General features: G+C 40.1%; 2 protein-coding genes across 9 annotated transcripts in view; one reads left to right on the top strand and one right to left on the bottom strand.

Annotated features, from left to right (window-relative positions):
• LOC145437617 (uncharacterized) overlaps nucleotides 1-24,824 on the bottom strand; it is a 299,426-nt gene that overhangs the window by 131,174 nt on the left and 143,428 nt on the right. The gene's annotated exons all lie outside the window — the stretch shown is intronic.
• LOC145437593 (uncharacterized) lies at nucleotides 521-24,824 on the top strand. 5 transcript variants are annotated; one of them, XM_080314861.1, is made up of 26 exons: nucleotides 521-1,516; nucleotides 3,105-3,215; nucleotides 4,323-4,499; nucleotides 5,412-5,597; nucleotides 6,340-6,527; nucleotides 7,449-7,671; nucleotides 8,109-8,237; nucleotides 9,656-9,798; nucleotides 10,152-10,275; nucleotides 10,354-10,560; nucleotides 11,345-11,680; nucleotides 13,947-14,093; nucleotides 14,376-14,514; nucleotides 14,733-14,939; nucleotides 15,547-15,635; nucleotides 15,852-15,981; nucleotides 17,399-17,610; nucleotides 18,289-18,415; nucleotides 18,940-19,100; nucleotides 19,489-19,606; nucleotides 19,769-20,247; nucleotides 21,377-21,523; nucleotides 22,902-22,989; nucleotides 23,049-23,133; nucleotides 23,243-23,271; nucleotides 24,265-24,402. In XM_080314861.1, the coding sequence occupies exons 1-25, from the start codon at nucleotides 851-853 to the stop codon at nucleotides 23,256-23,258; spliced, it is 4,635 nt and encodes a 1,544-aa protein (XP_080170987.1). In that variant the 5' UTR covers nucleotides 521-850; the 3' UTR covers nucleotides 23,259-23,271; nucleotides 24,265-24,402. The 5 variants fall into 5 exon arrangements, with proteins under 5 accessions (XP_080170987.1, XP_080170986.1, XP_080170988.1 ...); XM_080314860.1 differs by lacking the exon at nucleotides 23,243-23,271 and having other exon boundaries at nucleotides 18,970-19,100; nucleotides 24,265-24,824; XM_080314859.1 differs by lacking the exon at nucleotides 23,243-23,271 and having other exon boundaries at nucleotides 522-1,516; nucleotides 19,492-19,606; nucleotides 24,265-24,824.

Below are 24,824 nucleotides of genomic sequence, written 5' to 3'. Positions count from 1 at the left end.
CGGAAATTCCTCCCGGACGCAGTAAAAACAGTGAAATTCCGGACATGTCCGGGAAATTCCGGACGTATGGCAACCCTAATCTAGAAGGAATAGAAAGATTGCCTGTGGGTGTGGGTACAGTTTTTAGAAATTATGCTCAATTGCAACTGAATGAATCTTAAATGCATAATAGTCGAAATTCAGTTGCACAAGTTAGTACTGGTGTGACTGCCCAAGCCGATATCAAGTGAGGTGAAAATTTATTCACCACTCAACATACGTGTGTCAGTGTGTGTGATATTTTGGGTCTAGGGGTAAGGCTCGGTAGGTGTGCAATGTGCATTCACACGGAATCAATCATAAAATCAACATACAACGAGTACAACGTCTAACTATAGATATAATCTATAGTCTAACGACGGACTTCTGATTGTAATACTATATCTATGGTAATGCATCTGACGTATACACCGATACCCCTCAGTGGATATATGATTGATAGGTATCTCGAGACTAGATATATGAATTCAGATCACGATTACATTCGTATGGTGATTGTGATTCGAATATTGGTTTGGCGGTATGGTGTCAGTCTGTCAGATATTTTTAAATAATGAAATTTACTATTGCAAGGCACAATGCACAATTATTTCAAAAAAGAAAGGATGATATGATAGCACTATAAACTATGATATATCTTTTAGCAATAGGCTACAAAAGGTGTTTCTAAAATTATGGTCGCAGCAATTGCAATGTAGTGCTGTCCGTTTACGGTACAAGTACATAGATATTGTGTGTAATTACGTTATATAATAAAAGAAAAGCAGTAACACAGTATCGGAAACCAAGGCTATCCGCCAGCAAATGCGATATGGAGCCAAAGAGCACATCTTACAATTCCTACACTCCAACCAAAGACAGCCAGGATATAGCATGCAAAACTGGGAAGCACCGCGTCATAAACATCAACCCGTTGTTACTAACTCCTATGTCGGCATCAAAGCTATACCCTCATTCTCCAAAATTATCGACAAGTCAAAAGAAGCTTCTTCCTGGCTCTGCTACTAAAGTGGAAGATGATTCGGCAAATTCAATGATAAATTCGCTTGGGCGGTATAATAGCGAATATTTACATGGAAATGATGTATCTGACTCTGAATTAACGGACAATACAGACATTGCGTCGGTCAGTGAGCTTAGCAATGTATCATATGAGATTAAAAGTGTTAATGATACAAAGTTTCGTCCGCTAATGTCACCGCAATCTTCACACGATTCCACGTCGCACGTTGGAAATTCAGGGAGTATCCAAAGAAATCAGCCTACAATTCACGGCAATCCTAGAAGAGAAAGAACTATCCAAATTTCGCCGTCCTTGCTTCTTCCAGTTACAGCAATGCCTTCTCATAATGCGACTCTTCCGAGGAGCGCAGCCCCATCAGCTGTCGTGCCAAAAATTTTGTCTCAAACCGATGCGAGGGCTGCGATTTCAGAAAGCTCGTCTATGAGTGATTTACGGGGGTCAAGGCTATCTATCGTAAGTATGAACTGCGATCGATATATTTCCGGTTATGAAATTATGATCAAAGCCTTCGCTGATATATTCAACTGATATCCAAAATATGGCATCTAGCTTCAGGAGCAGTTCCAAACCTTAAGAGCAGGGGATTCAAACATGCGGCTGCATAATTATGAGAGAGAGAAATTATTTATTCATCATCTCAAACACAAACAACGAAAATAGCAAAAACTTCTGATACATACAGACACGTACAGAAAAGTTGGTCAAAGTGTAATGTTCAAAAACTAATGGGACATTTACAAATATATAGATGTAGATGTAGGCTATATACAGTCACATAGAATGTTTGTGTTTTTTTAATTACGAGATGAAGTCATTGATGCCGTGTTCAAAATTTCGGATTTCAAATCACAGTATTAACGGTGGGTAAATCTATATTAAATAATGAAAGAATTTGCCTCCGTAAATACTATTTTTTCCAAATTCGAAATTTTGTGCTCCAATAACTTTGCTTTTACTGGTTTGAGTTGAGCCAAATTTGTTGTGCATCGTTTTTTTAGACAACCTAACAATTTCATGGGGTATAGCCAGTAAAATTTGAAAATATTTTATACGGTACCGGTACCTATTTTTAATAAATAAATCCAAAATTTTCTACTGTGATAACTTCGCTTCCACTGGTTGGAATTGAGCCAAAATTGTGTTGTTGAGCGTTTTTTTAGTAACCTTACAATTTTATCAAGTAGGCTCTTGTGCAATAATAAAAAAACGATATTTTTGAAGAGCAATAATGTAGGCTATATTGTACAATGACTTCGCAGGGTTTTTTCTGACTAAGCTATAGCAATTGCACGCAGTCGCGTGGTATGGGCTGTCAGGAGAATATCATCTGGCCACAACAATGGGTATGGGCCAGCCCCCTAGTCTTCTTACAGATTAATTTTGTCTGATTTCAGCAGTTACCGCAATTGTTATCTTGTCACTAATTTCATATGGCAGATTTCTCGCTGTAAATTATGACCTGTCAATTGTCGCGTAGGTCTGGTCTTGTTATTTTGCAAAATCAGACCTGTCACACAATCATCACGCCTAAAATAATAGCAGAAAAGATATTTTGATTTCAACTTGGCATAAATTGTTAACCAGGTTGCGATGTAAACATTATTTGAAAGAGATCTACAACTTGTGTAAGGAATGTCAGCATATTATGCGTATTTACAATTTGCTGGAATTCAAATATTCCAGAGAGCAGATAGTTGAGATACCTACAGTACATGATAGTAGGCTTAGGCTGACAAATATTGTAACATTCACTTCAGCATAAAGCTTGTGTAAATAAAATCTGTTAGTGTATCAATCACTGACTCTCAGCAGCATTTAGTGTAATTAGCCTTAGGCATGTATCCTTGGGCAGATTCTTTTGTAGCTGGAATATAATCCTGTAGGAAATCGAGACTATTTTGCATTTCCTTGGCGTTATTCAGATAGTAGGTTACATTTTATCCATAAATTGCTCCCCACACTAAATTTCAACTGTTGATGCTTTTTTTATGTTAATGATACCTAAATATATTCACAACTTCAAACCTGCCTATCATTTCAGAATGATGACATCGATGGATTATCAACATTTTCGGAGGCTCAGGATTCCGTTCAAACTTCATGCACGGAAGGAATGGTGAATGATTATGAAAAACTGAAAGAATCATTGCGGGTATGTAGAATTGAAAATTAACTGCTGTATGGTACACGCGGAACTATGTGGGGCTAGTAGTTATTGATATTTCTGTGATGAGCGTGTTGAACCCAACTGTTTGCAGTGGAAGTTGAAAATGGAAAGTTCTGCATGTGCTGTGCAACATATACATTATACAATTGAGTAAATTGAAATGACGTATTGTATGTTTGAATTTCCCAACAATCTGCGTCAAAATGACACTTATTGCGCTACTGAATCCATGAGTAAGAGCAGTGTTACAAAGATGGTAAAACTTTAGTGCTGTGACACACAGGATGTGTTGTTTAGGTTGTAATAATGTCACGCTGAGATGGTCGGTAACGAAGTACTTCTACTCAAGTATGTTTTGCTGCCTCACATTACTTACTTACTTTTGACTACTTCCACTTCTACTTGACATTTTTTTATGCAAAACTGCTTCGTTTTTACTCTCAAGATTTTTTAACATAAACAGTAGTTTGGAATATGTTAGTATTATTTTTCAGAGTGAAATTATCATGAATACTGAGCGAAAAAGCCCCTGTATCACGCTTGCCGCTGAATCTAATTTTGTAACTACTTGTGCACCTTTCAGATCTAATTTTTAACATTTACTTGAAGTAGTTTTGACTTTCTTGGAAATTGATTCTTGCGCTTGAGTAGCAATGTAGACTACTTTGACCACATCCAGTTATTCAAATAGCTGGTTCGTGGTACAGAACTTGAAGATAGCTTTCCATAGAACATCCGTTGTAATAAAATATTATATTATAACGGATGTTGTATTGAAGCTATCTTCTACTTGCTCGTTGAATTGGTATGATCTCTTGATAAACTATATCTGATAGACTAGAAAATGAAGTGTTCCAAACTGTGGCTCAGGTACTACGAGTGCACAAGCATGATATGATATCATCGCTTGAGCGTTTGGTATGAGCATTGAGCAGTAGAGTAAAATTGAGGAAGAGAAAGCTTCTCTCAAGTGGGTATTCAGAAAATGTGGAATCACCTTATTACCACCTCTGCTGGGCACGGGTATTGGGTATGACCTGTGCTGTATCCATTTTCAAATGCTTAAATCCACCATCTCATCACAATACACAGCTTGCCGACGCGGACATCGCCATTCTTGTGTCGTCAAAGCAACAACTGCAGCTAGATCTGCACAAGGAGACCGCCCGCGCCAACACTCTGTCCAGTCGCGTGGCCGAGTTGGAAGAAAAATATCGGGGCGCCCGCGAGAATGAACAAGACATCAAAAGAACTTTGTCGCAGAAGGAGGTGAGTGAAAGGGATCATAAGTGGCTACTTATCTGGGATTTTCATTGAGATGATATACTGTGGCAATATGTATTGGGATTGAACCTGAATCGAATATTGTTACTAATGATCCGAGTATTGAGATGATTTTTTCGAGTAGGCCTACTGTAATGATACGATCCTTGCCACTACTGAGTTATTTATCAACGAGAACTATAGGTTCGATATAGTTCTTTACTGTTGAAATCTGACAACCTCAATTGTTCGTATTGGAGCATACGAAACATGTACTGGTAGTACAAAGATATGCACGTTAGTGTAAATAAGATATGTGAAGTCGTGATCAAAACACAGCATTGCAACAGCGCAATTATAGATGTATGTGGTCGAAAAATTACCAAATTACCTTGAACGTGATGTAGAATTGGTATTATATTCATTGAGGTCACATGAAACGTACATATTTGAACTTTTCACATCATTTTTACTCTTATGGCATCACAATACTGCTTGCTAGTTTGTTAGCCTAGATTCACGTTTGGGTCACTTCCAAAGACGGTCAGAAGTTGTCATCGTTTGTACTCGACTAGAAGTTGAAGTAGCACTAAATTTCTACTTGAAGTGCAAGTAGAATTAGCGATATCGGAGTAAGTAAAAAGTAGGTATATAAAATATAGGCCTACTTTTGCCTGAAAAACTGTAAACCGTTTCGTAGCGTGAAGTAGTTAAAAATCATGGCCACTTATAGCCTAAGTAGCGCAAGATACTGGTTTTCACCCTGCCCAAATTACAGAGGTGGTTAGTAGCACGCACTTCTACTTAGTATACAATTGAATAATAATTCATATTGAAATAAACCCGAATATTTTCGGCAAACACTCATCCGGGTCGAATTTTGTAATTTGAGCGTCCTTATTTGAATATCGCTTGCAGGAATTTTTCAAATCCGAAATGGCCAACATGCAAGGACACCTGCAGCACTCGACAGGCGAAATGGAACTTCTCAGAAAATCCCTGGAAGACTCGCGGTTCAACGAAGAGTCCCGGAAAACCGAGATCGATCTTCTCAAGCACTTGTCGACGGAGCAGCAAGTAAAGCTGCAAAGACTCGAAAAGGAGGTGAACCAGTTTGACTCGCGACTTGTCTTGCGTCTTCATATTTTGACCGCAGCCTGTGTTTTGTATCCCATTTTATAAGGCAGACCTATAGGCAATGTTCCCTCTAGTTTTTGCCGAGTCTGCGCACACTCACCACCTCACTGCGCAGACCCATGGAAAACAGTGCGTAACGGCTAAAAAAAGGTCATCGCTTTGGATTCCTTGTGCGCAACTTATATTTTCTGCGCGCGGAGACCGTGTCAGCACTGCGCATTTGCGCACGTGCGCAGCTTGAAGGGAACATTGCTTCTAGGGTGCCTTTGTAGTTAGGTATACGCAGTATTTTTGCAGAATTCTCATATCAGTACGCAGGCCCTCGTGTTGTTGAGTCATGTACCCGATAAAAGTATCTGAAGCCTAGACTGAATTTATTACTTTGAAAGTTTGGTTTAGAGTAGCAAACGAATAGCAACGTTCACTACTTTTAGACCACGTCTGCTTATGAGTCTGCTTTTTGATGGACGAGTAATTGCAAGGCCCGATATTATTTGTACGACCAGCAGAGATGAGTGGGTTTAATATTTATAACTCACGATCCATAAATGATTTCCAAGTCCAAATTCGCTAACGGCCCAGATTTGGTCTATAGCCGAATGAAAATTGAAAATGATTAGAAATCGAATGCCCAAATTCAGTTTTGAATTAATCCTAAATTCTTATCCTGCCAAAATTTGCCAAATCTGATCTCATTTGGGACGACCAGGTCAGCGGCACATCGGACAAAAACCGCGAGCTGGAAAGTTTGTTGCGAGACGCGACCGCCAAGGACGAGGGCATCGGGTCGTTTGTTCGGCATTTGACGGAAGTGAAAAACGACGTCTCGGCCAGACTGCAAGACAAAGTGATGGAGTGCGAGAAACTGCAAATCGAGAACAAGATGCTAGCCGCAAAGTATGTTACCGTGATTGGGAGACGGTTGCTCATTAAAGCTGGCAGTTACCAGTCGGTCATTGAATTAATGTTCTTTGTGGATATCGCTCTTCGTATTGGCTGTAGGCTATGGGTATTCAAAAATGATTTTTTTCTCAAATCGTACTGGCTACTTGATGAAATTGTTAGGTTACCTAATTTAAGCCTACACACCAATATGCCGCATTGCTACAGGAGAAGAAAGTTTCGATTTATTATATAAAAAAAAATAACAAAAAAATTGAAAATTTTCTGTCCACCCCATGAAAGTGTTAGGCTGTCGATAGAAACGATGTTCCCCAAATTTGGTTCAATTCCAACCAGTGGGAGCGGAGTTATTGCCGTCGAAAAAGTTTGATTATGAATAAAATAGTATTTACGGTAACCAATTCTTGAATTATTTATTATAATGATGCCCGCCGTAAATACTATTTTATTCAAATCCAAATTTCACGACGGCAATAACTCTGCTTCCACTGGTTGGAATTGAACCAAATTTGGTGAACATCGTTTCCATAGGCAACCCAACACTTTCATGGGGTGAACAGAAAATTTTCAAATATTTTGTTATTTATTTTTATATAATAAATCGAAACTTTCTTCTCCTGTAGCAATGTGGCCACTGGCTGGAATTAAGCCAAATTTGGTGTATAGGCCTAAATTAGGTTACCTAACGATTTTATCAAGTAGCCAGTACGATTTGAGAAAAAAAAGTCATTTTTGAATACCCCTACTGTAGGCCTCTACTGGGGCATTGGTAAAGAGGGTATTCATGCATTTTAGGCTTGAGTTTTTCAGACGGCTCCACTTTTTGTTTGTTATTGGAATTTTTTGTGGTTTGAGGATTGAGTGTGACAGTTTCAAAGACCCCCTTCTTGAACCATTGACTTTGTTGCCATTCAGATGCGCTGACACGGAACACACCAATGAGCACCTTCTCGAGAAGTCTGCGAAGCACGAGATGCGCTTTCGCGAGGCTGACGCCGAAAATATCATGCTCCAGAGCAGGCTGTCCGTCCAGACCAGGGAGAAGGTGGAACTGAACGCGGCCGTCGAGAAGTTGCGCGGCGACCTGGGCAAGGTGGAGAACGGCTTTCAAAAGTTGAAAAACCAATTTCTGGAGAAGGTACGGGCTTTCCAAGTCGGATATTTTCCCCGAGATATCGTTTTACTTTGTAAACCACTTTCTATTTGCACTCTTGATATTGAAATGTAGAAAGTCATGACTCGAGTCATTACAACCCTGCTTTTCAGACCTTTGCTTTTATGCTATCACTTGATGTAGTTTTGAATATGACCTGGAGATTGTAACTTCTACTTGTAATTGAGTAGAGATTTACATCACTAATTCTAATTTTACTTGAGTAGCATCACTGAATGCTTTGACCACCTCTGGCCGGCGGATCACTCACAATCCTAGCTGAGTGGCTTGTACCGGGGAAACGTATTTACGGCTTCAGCGCTGAATTGGGGTACGCGCTATTTGAGAGTGGCGCGTGCACGGGATCAATTTTCCAACTGTTGCTTTTAGCTAGTATTGAAGTGGCGGTTAATATGTTGTAGGCGGCGACCGCTCACAAGGAAACTACGCGCAGGGTCGAACTGGAAGAGCAGGTCAAATCCTTGACCGCTGATATCTCAAAGCTGAACAATGTCAACGCCGAAATTCGAATACGAGACAAGAATTTACAGGTGCGCATTTTTTTCGGTTGGAAGATTCAGACTTGGTCACAGCCGCTGTTCAGTATGCTACGGCAGTACCATTGCCCAAATATCTGACGGACGTAGATTTTTATCTAGTCGCAATCACTGATCGTTCTGGTCATTCGTGAGCACTGGACAGCGCTTGAATTTTAGGCCTGCTATGTGTGTAATTGAATAATAAATTCATATTGAAATATACCCGAATATTTTCGATTGACACTATTCCGGGGTATTCAGGTATCCGGGGACGTTGTATGTTAGCAATGATACGGTGTTCTTTCCAATTCTCTGGTAGATGCTGACGATTACCCCAGACGAGTGTCAGCCGAAAATAGTCGGGTTTATTTCAATATCGATAGCCTATATTTATCAATTGTGTATTGAAGCTCTCTACCTGAGTAGAATAAGCATAGGTGGTCAGAGATGAAGTACTTCTACTACTTTAGCAGAGTGCTCACGTCGGGTTTACATGCTTGTAGTACTTGCTCAAGTTGTTATATTTTAAGAGTACTTCCGCATGTACTTAGTTACTTTTAGAAAGTAGTTTTGTGATAAGTCAGCGTCAAGTCAACCTTATGAGTGAAATTGTCATTATAACCGTGTGAAATAGCTCCTCATAATGCAGGGCGAATGTCTTTATCAGTCATAATTGTCTGACGTGCCAAAGAGGCTGTCTCATACACACCTATACCCAAAAGCACACGGACAGCTTCCTTTTTGTACTCTCTCCACGACTTGTAATTCTATTGAGCCGATCATACCAGCGATATAAGAATCGTTTCCAAAATGTAATGTTGAAAACTATATTCGTTGTATCACACACATATATATAACGTAGAAACACGAGGTTGTACACAAGCTATCTTACATGTAATTTTTCCTATCGATATTTCAAACGACACACATAGTATCTATCGCACATGTCCTATCAGGTTTTCACTTCCTGGAAAACGTTTCAAGCTAATATATTGGATTTTATCTGTGGGATAATAACAATGGTGTTACCAAGATATACTCCGTTATCTGAATTCTGAATATATTTTCGAAGATTGTGTCTATTTGTGATGTCATTAGTCATTCTATGGTGTAATTTTGAAACTCGCCTCCTGCGATTCACTGACGGTGTGTGACCCCTCGACCAAATCTACTTTCTGGGACAACTTGCTCTGGTAGCTTTCAGATGTTTCATTTTGTATTTCCGCTCAAAGCAGTCTTGACAGGTCTTGGTCTGTTAGTAGCAACGCTGGCTACTTTGATCACCTCTGAAAATAAGTATCAACGCACCTCCATGAAAAAGTTCCACGTAATTGTATGCAGGCTACCCCACGCGAGCAATCTTGAGTCATAAATAGTTACAGTAGCTTTGATGTCATGTGAAAGGTGCAATCTTCGGTTATCCTTCTCAGATAGAGCAACTGCTGACGCAGTCGCGAAGCTCGTCGCAAGAGAAATCCCGATTGGAGAGAAGCGTGAAAGAGTTACAGAACCGCGTTCAGAACAAGGAAAAGTCGTGGGTCGAAATGGTGGAGAGGGAGAGGAGTTTGCGACGGTAATAAGCTGACCGGAACGCCATATTGAAACCCGATTTCCAGACGTTGAAATTGCAGCCTCGTCGTAAATTAGGTCTCTCTCTATAAAAGTGAATGTAATTCCTGCGATCATCAATACATTTGTGAAGTTTGACATTGTAGCGATGGGCATTGTCACTAAGCCATGATAATGGAAAAATACAAGATTTAATCGAGGAGATATGTTTTTGACAATTACTTCGTCAAATCCAGACTACCTTTTTAGGAATATCGGATTCCAATAAATTTTGTCATTCGTAATCGCTGAAATAGCCAGACTGGGCCTTGGGCGAGTCCGACCCACCCTCTGATATTTGGTTCAAATTTTCTGCAGAAGTCTCCAGGACAAAGACGAAGTGATATCGCGGCACGGCGAAAGAATCCAAGAATTGGAAGGCTCGTTGAAAAACGAGCGCGAAGAAGTTTCAAAACTGAAAAATTCGCTTCAAGATTACGAGGTACGATTTCACCGTCCTTTACGGTGTCAGTTAGGTATACTTCTACTAGAGATTACCACTCTGCTACAACCTCTACAGAAAACCACCAAAGACCACGCGGCCGCCATTCGGGAGACAGAGGCCGAGCTGGCTCAAGCCGTGTTGGAAAAACAGAAGCTCTCGCAGGAAATCCGGGAACTGGAGAGAGTGGTCGCCGCCAATGCAGAAGAGAAGAAAGAAATCGAATTGAGACATAACGGTCGAGTGGACACGCTGGCGCAAAACAACACGGAGTTAACGAAAGAGGTTTGCGCTACCATTTTTGGCTTGGCATGTTTTAAAATGACAGATTCGTTTGGTTGTCCGAAGAGGTAAACTGGATGTAGGGTTACAGCACTAGATGACATATATTAGTGTTTGGTTAACAGGAATAGTAGGATTGTTTCACCTTTTTTCCAAATCTTGCTGGCTAGGCGATTAAATCGTCAGGTGGGCTAAAAATCGATGCATGCCAAATTTGAATCCATTCCGACTGGTAATCGCTATTACAGTATGAAATTTTAAATTTAATATAAAACATTGAAATTTTTTTTTTCAATTTTACTGTCAACACCAAGAAATTGAAACGTTGTTTGCAAAAAGGATGCACCACAAATTTGACTCAGTTATAACCGTTGAAGCGAAGTTATTTGAGTTTTTCGTTGATAATTCTGGGATTACCCACCGTTAATGCTATTCTTTCAAATCCAAAATTCCAGACTGCAATAACTTAGAAAGCTGGTTCGCAACATCCCTTGCAAAAATACATATATACATATTATGAAAGGCTCTTCTGGTGCCTCTTACGAAGGCTTATCGGCACACTAATAGGTTTCAAAGAGATTGAAACAGTAATACCTTGAAATTTGCAGCGCAACAATGACAGCAACAAATTTTGAAGGATATTCACGTATAACCTGAATAGTGAATTCGGCGACTAGTCTTCCATAATCTATGTATTATTGCAGTGATGATAGCAATATTCTTTCCTGTCTAGTCCTGATGGAAATTTCTGATGTCGGTAACCATTTGCGGTTTCGATATATCACAGATCGATCGCTTGCAAAAATCCTTGATCACCAAGCAAGACGAGATTGGCGACCGGAACAGCGACGAGAAATCAAAAGAAGAGAGCAATATCGAACAGTTACAGCTGCTCTCCGAGTTGCAGTCCGCCAGGCGAGAGCTCTCGCAACAAGTCGAAACTTTGAATCGAGACAAAGTCGATTTGCGGAGGTCGCTGGAAGCCGCAGAAAGAACCGCGGAAGAATTACGGTTTATGCTGAGTCAACAAAAGGAATCTTACGAAAGTGATATTGCGAAATTGAACGATTCTAATATCGCGATCGAGGACAAGTATAGGGACGACATCGAGAACCTAACTGAGGTAATTTTAATATACTTAGTGATATAAGTGATTTTCTTTGCACATTCACGAGGTTATTAATCATGTCGTTAGCTGGCAACGTCTTTATCTGAAACGGTGGTTCTCAAACCACCTTGGGGGTGCGAAAGTATCTGAAGAGAAATGAAAATACTTTTTATAAAAATGATCAAAATTTCAATTTCGAATAGCATATCTTCTACTGGTCGAAATTGAGTCGAATTTGTTTTGTGGAGTTATTTTTTTAGCTAATCCAACAGGTGTAAGTATATTTTCAAACAAAGCTAAGATTGAACAACCCTTGTCAGACTTGTACAAACCAGTGTTGGGATGACTCGAGTCATGACTTGACTCGAGTCAACTTTTTCGTATGACTTGACTTGACTCGAGTCACTTTGCAAAAATGACTTGACTTGACTCGACGCTTCAAAAATGTGGATTGACTCGTGACTCGGAGCAAAATTTACGAGTCAATTTCAAGTCATCAATAAGCAAACTGTGTCGACTAAATCATTGTATTATGTGCACGTTCGGATTATTCGCGATACGGCGCTGACACTTGTGAGAGCAACCAGTCAGTCCTTCACTTATTGTACGTTTCACTGGTCCTCCATTGTTACATCACAAATAAATTGACCGCAAACGAAATGATCACGGCCTACGTTGTCGTAGTAGTAGTAGATTAATAGAAACGTATCTCTGTTTCTTAGTCGACTCAGCGCTTACATTGAGCAGTGCTCACCTTTACCAACCCTCCGCTATGATTTAAATCGAATGAATATAGTTTATGCGTTTATATTCTGACGGATGTGCGTAGATGGGTAGTGTATAGTACCATATCAAGTTGTTTAAACTTATCGAAGCTTCGTATTCGATCCTCTATTTTGGCTGATAATAACAGACTGTAGCATGCAACTAGTTAATCACGTATTTTATTAGCAGTTCTACGTGTGCGCGTGCGATACAACGCCTTTTTGCTTGTATACTTAACTTTATATTCGTTATTTGATTCAAGCTAAATGGCCAATCAATCTTTTTCACGCAGCTGGCAAAATGCTATGACTTTGAATCATCACTCATACGTCGAAGATTCAATTTGACTTGAATTGTGACTTGACTCGTGACTCGACTTGACTTGACTCGAGTCACCTCCAAAAATCGAGTGACTTGACTTGACTCGAGTCACCTTCGAAAATTGAGTGACTTGACTTGACTCGAGTCAAACTCTGCAATGACTCGATATGACTCGTGACTCGAAGGTAGTGACTTGATCCCAACACTGGTACAAACCACCAATCTGATATCTTCAGCTAATCAGATCAGCTAATTACTGACTTTTCGAATATTTCTAGTTGTAGTTGAGGATTTTAAAAAGTCAGTAGCTCTAGTTCTAGTTCCAGCTGCACAATTCGAAATAATCTAGTTGCCAAACAGCTATAGAACACGTGTCGCCATTTGGCTTACAGTCATTGCTAGCTCAGAGTCATTACTAGGGCAAGTTTTTGTTGCAGTCAAATCCGTTGAAAGCTGCATTTATTTCTCGCAAAATTTGCACGAAAAGGCCACATTCTGGTCGGTCGACTAAAAAAAAGGTGAACTCCCCTGTTCCACTCCCGAAAAACAGTTTTCCATCCACATTCTCTGTTGGTTGACTGAAAAAAAAGGTCAACTTTCCGGCTCAGTTCCCGTAATACCCGTTAGAGCGTTGCGTCAGTGCTGATTTACGGTATTTCAGTCGAATAATCAAGCGATCTATTTACATATACTGCCAAGTATTTCCAGTAAAAAGTTGGTTGCATGAGAAAACGAAAAAAGTTGCAAAATTTTTCATGAAAAATCGAAAAAGTTGCATGAAAAAATGGACAAAAGTTGCAAAAAGTCGCGCTATAAGAATCCTTCAAACAGCTTAAAACAGCATTCCACAAAACTTCGGAGTATCTAGGAAGCTGCCGGAAGCTGTAAAAGAAAAAGTTGCATAAGCTGCAAAAACTTGCCCTAGTCATTACTACTAACAGCGGAGCCAGGGGTTGGGTTCTGATACGATGCAGCATTGAATGTAGTTACTTGTTTTAGTTAGATGGTTGCAGATTTTTAAAGATTGCTAGTTCTAGTTTTAGTTCTAGTTTCGCATTTTGAAAATCCAATAGTTTGAACAAATCTGACCTTGATCTCCATATCGCCATGTTCACGAGTTTAATTCGCAATAATACTCTCGCACTCTTTTCTTGTACCATTTTTGCCGGGTTTTGACGCGATTCTGTCGATTCAGAAAATCGGGCAGAGCGAGGAGGTGAAGAAATTGTTGGGAAACGAACTGAAAGAGGTCAAAGATCAGAGTCGTACGGTACAGGAGCAAATTACTTCTTTGGAATCTGACTTTGAGCGTACTCTCCTGGAATCAAACGCCAAGAACCAAGTGAGATTACATTTCAATAATAATGATAATATATTCTTCTGTAGGCACAGGCTCGGTTGGCGTGTGTTGATAATATATTCAGTTAAAATAATATATTCATATTGAAAACCCAAATATTTTCGACTGACACTCGTCAGGGGCAGTTTTCAGTAACAATCACCGAATTGAAAAAAAAACTTTGTACATCGACAGTCGTAACACCAAATATGAATATTTATTTGCATAAATACGTATCTGATACATTCACGTACAAATATTTTTGTTTTTTGTTCTTTGTATCAGCAAATCGAAGAATTGAAGTCACGGTTGAAGAACGGTAGCGAAGAACTTGGCATTGTCAAACAAGAACTGTCCAGTACTATGGTACAGCTAAGCGACGCGATCAGTAGGAACGTTGGTACTGACGGGAAATATATTGCGGGTATGTTTTGTGTGTATTTTCTGAATGATTTTAGGTTTCTGAGCGAAAAATTTTGTGTTACACCTCGATTTCCGACCAAGTGTAAATAAAAACAGGTTAAATTTTAGGAATTATGACCTTTCTGTCATGCAAGGCCTACCTGGCATACCTGGTTTTTACATTTGTGTCGCGTGCTCAAATATCGTGCAACCTTTAAAAATACATGAATTACATTCAAGAAATGAACAAGCTTCGCGAAGAATCGGAAACCCTGAGATCGGCCGTCGTGCGCCAACAGGAATATTGCGTCTCCCTACAGAAGCACTACCAAGACTGGGCCAAGGAAGCAGAAGGGAAAATGAGAACGGAAATGGCCGAAGCCAACGTGAAGGCGGAAGAGTATCGGAAGCGAGTTGATGAAATTGCGGCAAAAAGCATTGAAAAAGGTGATTGCTGATTTATGAATTTTCTTTATTCACAGTAAAACTGGTAAATACACACACAACCCGGGAGCAACCTTTCCTCTAAAGAAAATGTCGAGATTGAAGTGAACTTTCAGTAATTGAGTCTAATTGCTATCCCTATGAAATACATGACCAGGTTCGATTATATAATTGCGGTAGATGAAGAATCGGCAAGGTTTCTAGAGGCGGAGATGTTGTAAGTGTAGGTGTAAATTAGTCCTGCGTTATTATTGGTATTATTCACATACAGTGGTCATATTCAAACTTTTTGCATGCTGATGTTTCCACTAGGGCTGCTACAACAAAACTTTGCCAAATCTGATAGATTTTTGGCCTCAAGTCTCGTCTATTGTGTACTGAAAATGAACTGGTCCTGTTTGAGTCCAGGGTATTACTGCTATCTCTATTATAAGCGATAATGTATTCTACCCAACTGCCCCAAACTCGTGTTGAAATTTTGAATTCAGTCTGAACCACTATTGTCGCGATTGTCAATCTGTGATATGGCCGAGTGAAATATTGCCCTAAAAATTTTTGAGGCATATTTTGTGTTGCATATTTTATCATGTTACTGATATTTTTATTCTAGGTGTGATTGTGTCTTGTGAAAGGTCATCCCAAACCGATAACGACGAAATCGACGGTGTCAAAGATGCCACCGAGCAAATCGAACAAATGGTGAGGGCTATGTATTTTTATGTGACCGTCGTGACTCGGACTTATTTAAAATGAATGGATTGAATTAATTGATACCCTAAAAACTTCTCCCATATTTTTTATTATTATGACTTTAATTATTAAAAATTTGTAGCCTAAATATATTTGGTTACTAGATTTCAGGCGCCCATTTCTCGTGCGGGAATAGCTCTTTTGCAGTTGTGTCTGTGATTACAGCAGAGGTCCATCGTTTTACAAGAACGTAGCGATCGCGAAATCCAGATTCTGATCGAAGAGAAACTGCAGCTTCTCCAGGAAAATACACAGCAGGCGGAAATGATCGTCGCACTGGAGAGCAGGGCTGGAAGTAAGTGGATATCAAGATATTTTGTGTGGTACGATTTGCCAACCATTCGTCGGCCATTCGATTACAAGAGGGAGGGGGTCCCAGCGCCAGGGTTGTAATGACTCGACTTGGCTCGAGTCATTTTCTCAAAATACGGAAATGACTCGACTCGAGTCAATCTGCTCATTGACTCGACTTGGACTCGAGTCATTGCGTGTGACTCGAGCCAAGTCATATGACTCGAGACTCAGACGGCCAAGACCGACATTTCATTGTAATTTCGAAGAATAGTAAAGTTACTATACTATTGGTATGTCGTCTATTGGTACTGGCACTTGAAAATGTGACCATAATCTGCTAAAAGTGAGGGAAATTAGTGTATTATAAATGACAAACACTCGATATCACCAAACAGAGTTATAAAAAGTGGGTTTAACAAAACTTCAACTGCAAATTGAGCAGTCAACACAATGACTTGGACTCGGACCCTATTCATAATACCATGACTCGGACTCGGACTTGACTCGGTGGTGGATGGAAAATGACTCGACTTGACTCGAGTCAAAACCATGACTTGTGACTCGGAGCCTTGCGACTTGGTTTACTTTGCAATCTATTTCAAGAATAAAAATTCCTTTGATCAAAATTATTTTAAAATTGAACTTTCAGGTTATAGTGGGGTGCAGTTCGGCAAATTTCCTAGTCTGACTCCAATCCTGTTTAGCAACAAACAATATACTCGTATTGCTAAATTAATTTCACTCGAAAGCATTTTGACTGGCTCTCAACAGGAGGAAACGTCAGTAAATGCTGTAAAGCAGATTCAAAACGTAGAAGGAATTTGCAATAATGACAAGAACGTTAGATTGCAAACGACAGATGACAACACACAGTTACGGTATAGCAACAGGATAGTCAAGTCGAGTCAACGAAGAATTGCGACTCGTGTATGACTCAAGTCGAGTCATGACTCAAGTCATTACAACCCTGTTCAACAGCGACAAATCTGGCTGTAAAATAGCCGAATAATACCACAACAATGATGGAATATTACCCGGGGTGTAGATGTGTTCTCTCTGGCGGCTGAGGATCGGCTGTCGTAGCTTTATAATGGTAGAGTGAAATAACTTTAGCTATATGAAAATGAACATATTCTTAGTTTGCTACATTGAAATTCTGTACTTCGGAGGCCTATTCAATCCTGTTCCTTTGAAATGGAATCCAGCTCCGGCAAATATACACACATTCGCATACATACTCTGGTTGTATCTGCCCCAATACGAGTTGTCATTACAGAATTTGGCCAATATCCACTTTGGCTCCATCCTCTACACTGGTAGGGGCAGCGCCAAAACCCTGAAAACAATATTGCGAGAAAAAAACTTGTGAATGTGTGCAATTGCGTATGTATTCTGATGTTTTCTGTCTTTTCGTGCAGTCAGTTTGGGCGGTACGCGGGCAATGGACGATTTTGCGTCTCGAACCAACGCGCAGCCCGCGGAAACCCTTTTGGAAGATGCCGGCACCCAAACAATCGATACCACAACGACTCATGAGTTGGTAGTGCAGCGAATTAACTCGCGAGAAGAAGAAACCCTTTTGGATGATGCAACGACGCAAACAAGCTGTCTTGTTAAAGATGTCGTCAAGGTGAGTTTAATACATGTAACCTAACCCGACGTTGGCAAAGATCAACACTTAACCATGTTGATTGGAATCGATATTCTGGTCCCCTCATATTTTCATGCTACGCGTCCCTGTTTTAAAATACAAGTTACAATACCTCCCCTGGCTAGGCACATATGGTGGTGCACACAGTTATACACAGCATAGTACACACCAGGGTTGCAACCAATTGACAAGGCTCCGAGTCACAATTCAATCTCACTTTTATAGTTTTGACTCGAGTCAAGTCGAGGTATTTTCAATTCACAACCGAGTAAAGTCCAAGTCAGCTTGTGGAGGGTCGAGTCCGAGTCCAAGTCATTGTGTTGACTGCTCAGTTTCCAGTTAAAGTCTTGTTAAACCACTTTTTATAACTCTGTTTGGTGATATCGAATGGTTCGCATTTATAATAGAATAATTTTCCTCACTTTTAGCAGTTTCTTGTCGCATTTTCAAGTGCCAGTACCAGTAGACGAAATCCCAATACTGTGGTTACTTTACTATTCTTCGAAATCACAATGAAATGTCGGTCTTGGCCGTCTGAGTCTCGAGTCATATGACTTGGTTCGAGTCATGGCCTATAGCTAACTTATACCATTGCAATTTCGTGACAAATATAATGACATGTTGACCTGTATACTCAACTCAAGCGATATTGTTCAGGAGTTTGCGGAACAAAATGAAAAGATGGATGCAGCGAGAAAAGAGTATGAAAATCGCATATTGCATTTAACGAAAGAAAACGCAAGACTTCGGGACGCTGTGTCTCAGCTCGAACTGAACTTGTCAGGTATGGCCTGTTTTATCACTTCTCTGTTATTGAGTGCCAAGGCGTGACTGAATAAGGTGATATGTGACGAAGCATTTTTCAACTGCTCCAATTTCAATTTTAAAATGAGTGACCGCACTGGATACCAGGGTTGCAGTGATTCAAGTCATGACTCGACTCTAGGCAATTATTGTATTGACTCGACTTGTACTCAAGTCATTGTGCATGACTCGAACCAAGTCACATGACTCGAGACTAGGACGGCCAAGACAGACATTTCATTGTAACTTCGAAGAATAGTAAAGTCACCACGTGATTGGTATTTCGTCTATCAGTCCTGATACTTGGAAAAGAGGGCCAGAAAGTGTCAAGATTGAGGAAAATTACTATATTATGACAACGTACGTCTGGCAACCACCCCTGGTTTTTGGGTGTAAGATGATTTCATTCGTTCGTGATTTTTTCCAAGCACAAAGCCTGTTATGAGTTACTTTGCGTGGTCGTTACTTGTGTCGCGCAGAGTTTTACGTCACTACTATTTCTAGATTTGAAACTGTCGCATTCGTGTATGTTAGAAGACTCCTGTGCTCAAACCGAGTCTGGAGACGCGCCCCTTGTATCTACAAAGCAGCAGATCGCAGACGCCCTCTTGGAAGACGAGACCACACAAACGGACTGTGACAAGGACACATCTCTTGGCAGTCATGTGAGAAATAATATTATGTTCAATCTATATCCGTTCTAGATTAGTAGGCTACTCTCCTTATCAGAGTCCAATTTTAAAATATTTGTAACTGCTTCATGCAATTGTAAGGCTTGTTAAAAAATCACTGCACACCAAATTTGGCTCAGTTCCAACCAGTAGAAGGGAAGTCAGTAAAGATTTCGGATTTGAAAAACACAGTATTTTTCATGGTAAATTTTTCAATTATTAATTATAGAACAACCCACCGTAAACCTATTATTTGAAATCCGAAATTTTTTACTCCAACTTCGGTTCTACCATACAGTACCATTAAACTAGAATTGGGTTGAAATCGCTTATGAAAAATTTCAAGCGGACATTTTTTTATTGATTTTTTCTTATATTTCAGCAGGAAATCGAGCTCTTGAAAGACGAACTCGCAAAGTCCGCAGTAAAAGTGGAGGAGCTGTCTAAAAAATTGGAAGATGCGACTTCTGAGAATTTGTCTTTAACGTCTTCCTTGAAAGGTTAGTTTGATGTGCTTTATCTGAAGTTGGTATAAATCAGGGGTCTGCAACCCCTTTGAAACCGAGAGCTACTTCTTGGGTGCTGAACAATGCCACGGGCTACCAGTTGTATTATATAGTATCTTAATAATTTGTATAATTTCTATTTTTCTATTTTTACAGCATTGCGCGAATCCTCGCAATCCTGTCCTATCGAGAATATTCCCAAATCCACCGAAAAATTACAGTCCAACGATACATCGACGGAAAAATCCAACCCCGAAAACACCCTACCGTCACCCATGACTATTTTGCAAGCGATGGAGTGCAAAAAACTGACGGCCTACAAGAAAACGGTGGCGGTCCTCAAAAAACAATTGAAAAATGCCAACAAGAAAATCGACGAGCTACGCGCGGAAACCAAGGTCTTACTCGAGCAACGGTCTGTGGACTCGAAAAGCGAGTCGCCGAAATCGGGGAGGGATTTCGAGAGAGAACTTTGCGACGTAAAGAAGAGAACGGCGTTGCAGCTGCAGGAGGCGAAACGGAAGGCTTTGGCGGAAAGGAAAATTTTGGAGCTGAGAGCTTCCAAGATGTCCGAGAGGCTGGACGGCTTGACGGGAGCAAACGGGGAGTTGCGGGCGTCCGTCGAAAGCTTGCAGGTGGTTTGCTGCGTGTTTTTCTTGGCCTGGACTGCAGAGTGATGCAACTAGACAATTCTCAGATTTTCCAAAATAGAATAATATTAGTATCATGGCTTCGCACTTTTTTCAAAATTAGATTACAACTCCAATTAAATCGAACCAAATCACCACCGATTAGTCTAATTAGGCAACCAGGATTATCCAGTTGTCCGAGCCTGGTTCGCGGGATGCTTTTATCGGCCTAGATTGATTAGATTTTTAACTAGTTTGCAATAAGCCTTTTCAACTCCTCAAAAAGCTTTCATGAAAGTATCAATTTGACTTCCAAGATTTTTGAGCTGCCAACCTCAAGTATTGAGCGTTATTGATTATAAGGCACGTACCGTGCCTGTAGGCTTTGGCAGTCTCTCTGTGGGCGATAGCGAAACTTGTATTTGAGATCATACTGCTCTTGATATTCTTGCTTGGGTGAGCAAATATCGCATTGCCTCGTCCTGTTAGGCTGTTTTAACCCGCATGTTTTAGCTAACCAATTTACATCTCATCTTTTTGATAGCAACGCTAACCCCGCACGAATGCTAATTTGAATAACAAAGCATTGGCACTCTTTCCTTTTCGCATGCATTTCAGGTTCAATCACTCTCTTTCATTCATAACCGCTAGGGTTAGGCGCAATGGTTAGACTATTCGCATCTGAATCTAGTATCAATTGCAGTGATTCGAATAGACAGACAGACTATTTTTTGCGAGCTCTGAAGTTATTTGATACTTTCCACTAATATCGACGAGAATTATATGTTTCGATGATTTTTCCCTTGGAAACGCGATTAGTAGTATTATAGCATCCGAAACATGTAACACGATCGACTCATGCTGGCGGAAATTACATTTCTCAAGAGCCTTGTAAACCAATAGCATTGTCGCAAAGTGTAGTGAAATAGACATGGTCGAAAATATACCAAATTATCTTTATATGGTGTAAAAATTGAATTATATCCATACTCTTATGGCGTCATACTGAGTGAAACTCAAACACTCGACTCACCGCTACTTGAGTAGCAACGCTGACCACTTCGACTACCTCTGCGTATAATGCTACCCCAATCGTTTGATGTACACTCACAAATCCTGACTCTTGTGAACTCAGGTCAAGCTCACAGAGAGATCTCGGCAAACCGATGTCGCCGTAAGAGAGAAAACTCGCTATCAAATGCGCGCCAGACGCTTGCAGGCCAGCTTACGGTCTCTCGCTTGGATTAACGGGAATCAAGACAAGAGCATGTTCATGTCCGACGTGAGTCAAATCCGAATTCCAACTGTGAAAATCACAGCCGCAGATTGTGCGGTGCGATTAAATTTTCAATATCAAATCTGATTACGTTACATCTTAAATCTATTTGTTTCGAACTATTTCCAGGGTGTCTGATGATTTTTTTTTTTTAAAGTACACATCAATATGTTTTCCTGTAGTGACCTTGTTTTGTAGATGGGTGTACTAATAAAATAGGTCGCTAATCCTGGTTGGTGTGCTAACAACTCCGGTGAATCGGTGACATTTAGAATGAAATGGTGTGTAGTACCTTTCGAGGAATGCCTCGTACACAAGCAAGTGGGACTAAATTGACTGGGACCACCCAGTAAAAGCAGTACTTGTTGAATTATATAGCTATCATTCTAGCAACCACTCGAAATTGCCTCGGCCAGAACCCGCTCGTTGGTCAATGGTCAAAGTGACAGCCTGGGTTATTTCATTATTCATTTAGGAAGTATGCTTTCCAGACATTCGAGCATGCAACACTTGAACATGGGCCTCTATAACCCAAAATTGGCGGTTACTCCCAACCTTAAACCCAACTTCAACCCCATGCTCGAGTATTGCACGCTTACATGTCCATTAGGGCTGATAAAAATAACCTTTTTTTTTTCCTGAATCTTGCTGGCTACTTGGTTAAATCGTGAGGTTGCCTTAAAACACGACGCATGCCAAATTTCAATTCATTCCAACCAATATTCGCGGGTTTCGTACAGTTTGAAAATTTTGAATTTGCCCTAAAATGCAAAAAAAATTTTTTTTCAAATTCTCCTTCCAGCCCCATGAAATTGTTGCGCTGTCTTCAAAAATGATGCAAAACAAATTTGACTCAATTCCAAGCCGTAGAAGCGGAGTTATTGAAGTTTTTCGATGATAATTCTGGGATGATCCACCGATCCAGGATAATCCCAGAATTAACAAAGAAAAACTGAAATAACTCCACTTCTACGGCTTGGAATTGAATCAAATTTGTTCTGCATCGTTTTCGAAGACAGCGCAACAATTTCATGGGGTTGGAAGGAAAATCTGAAAAAAAATTTTTTTTGCATTTTCGGGCAAATTCAAAATTTTCAAACTGTACGAAACCCTCGAATATTGGTTGGAATGAATTGAAATTTGGCATGCGTCGTTTTTTAAGGCAACCTCACGATCTAATCATGTAGCCAGCAAGATTCAGAAAAAAAAGTTATTTTTGAACAGCCCTAATGTCCACTCGTTGAGTGTATTAAAAAGCAATGTGCTAGCGCAATATAGCATGGATGGCTAAGCCTGATCTCTAAAATGACCTTGTGGAATCAGATGATTTGTCGTAGTAACCATTTGTGATTTATATATAGTTGAACATGTCATTGTTTCATAGGATTTCACCCTTGACGACACACTGCCTGAGAGTCTAGTGGCGAATTCCTCTCTCGACGCACAAGAGGTTCATTCTGAGACAATCTCAGGTATGTGGTGTTGAATTCAAACGCGTGCCGCAGGGGATACACGGTCAATGCAATTACAGATACCAAAGTTCCCAGTTTGGACTCGTCCAAAAATACCTTGCCACCGTCCGTCGTAGAGATAGAAGCCTCATTGAAAGATTTACAGTAAGTTAATGCGTGATATTGGTGTCTTTTTTGTAGTATTTTTAGTCTTTAAATTGCTACCAAAGTCTCACGACGGGTTTATGAGCTTTGCCCACATTTTCTTGTTAAGATTTTCGGACAAATAAAGATGCTTTGACAGTGAGATGAGTGTTGGCTGTATGGTAGCATGTGGTTTTGGTGGAATTTGGCAAATGTTGTTGTGGGGTTTTCTTTTTTCGAATTGTGCCTATTAATTGAATTTAGAACCCGCAGATACTGACTACTAGAGGTACAGAACAGAATGTTTTATTGCTTTCAGTTGTATGTGGTAGATATCTTGACTGACGGCTGGTTTTGCGTTGACTAACCTGTGGATAGTGATGTCTTTGAGATGTTTTTCTGAGTTGTATGTGGTAGATATCATGATTTTGTGTCTACTTGAGACCACTCTTCAGAAAACTTGCATATATTGGAGATTCCTTCTCAACTGTATGGGTTGCATATGTGCAATTTATAGCTTGAGTCAATTAGCATTTTTTGTTATTTTTTAAATTTTTATACTTTTTTCTGGTCATGAGTCCGTTTCTGCATTATGGCGGCATTGTCATGTCAAATTTAAGTTCAGTTCACGATAGCTAAAAGTTTGTGACTTGTTTTTGTCAAAATGAAGCAACTCTTAGAACCGGCATGAAATTAATTTCTTTCTGAGTCAGCGCAGAACAAAAAGGCATCACAAAATACATTTATATGATCAAAGCGTTACATATGGAGCACAATTTTGTTAAGATCCCCCCAGTTCAGTTTCGAATTATTATTAAGACAGCCTAGGATTCATTTTTATAGGCTCAGGTCTCTTTATACACTTGCGCATTTACACGCTATTTATAGTTGCAAGTTCCAATGAGTTTTGTTGTTTAGTGTCCTTATTTAACTCCCTGTGACATCTGGGAGGAATACAGCCCTGTATATAGGTTCTGTATCCCGTAGACGTGTCAAAATGCTGGCCTGAAATTCGAATATCGATTGCTTGTATGTGATAATGTTTCACAAGCCAAACTTGAGTGTATTAACCAAAAATTTGAGCTACTAGGATTTATTGGTTTGCGCATCCGGTATATAAATGTCACATCACGTATACCCTATCCTATTCAGGTCAGAGATCGTAGCCCTCGAACGTCAGATGCAGGAACACAACAGCGCGGTCAAGAAAAGCAAAAGCCAGTGGACGCGTTTAAAACAGGACTCGCGAGACGAACTCCCGTCTGTGAAACAAGCCACAGATTTTATTGTCAACGGCGAGGTTATTTAGAAGCAAGCGTGCTATAAATTTTCTCGTCGAGGAAGTAATATCACTGTGTCGCCTTAAATCAGTAGCGAGCGTTATTTTCCGCACTCAAATGCAACAAATTATTTCGAAAGTTGGGTGCCGTGATGATTTGCAGTGACTTGTCATAACTTATCGCAAAGCTGTTTGAGCATTAATCATTCACTCCGTACTGTCATATTCTCTCTCATTTTAACATGCCCTGTGCGAATACGATGCATGCATGCTTGCAGAACAAAAGGGAGGCAGTATCGTTAATTTCCTTGTGTCACTCTGAGATAGTGTGGAATGGAGCGACTCCGGCTTCAATCCGGGTCCTAAAAACGTGATTCAAACCCAATCAGGATCGAAGAATTATGCAGGTTTCTGATCCATAAAACTCTGGAAA

Source organism: Botryllus schlosseri, chromosome 4 (assembly GCF_051294905.1).
Source record: "Botryllus schlosseri isolate E-star chromosome 4, Bs_hap1, whole genome shotgun sequence".
NCBI lineage: Eukaryota > Metazoa > Chordata > Ascidiacea > Stolidobranchia > Styelidae > Botryllus > Botryllus schlosseri.
This window is presented reverse-complemented; position numbering and strand designations above follow the sequence as displayed.

Bases quoted from the DNA above. Each gene is read 5' to 3' on its own strand.
- LOC145437593 (XM_080314858.1), top strand. From the start codon at position 851: ATGGAGCCAAAGAGCACATCTTACAATTCCTACACTCCAACCAAAGAC. The intron at 8,238-9,655 runs GTGCGCATTTTT...TATCCTTCTCAG, and splicing joins TACGAGACAAGAATTTACAG to ATAGAGCAACTGCTGACGCA. The intron at 10,276-10,353 runs GTACGATTTCAC...CAACCTCTACAG, and splicing joins ATTCGCTTCAAGATTACGAG to AAAACCACCAAAGACCACGC.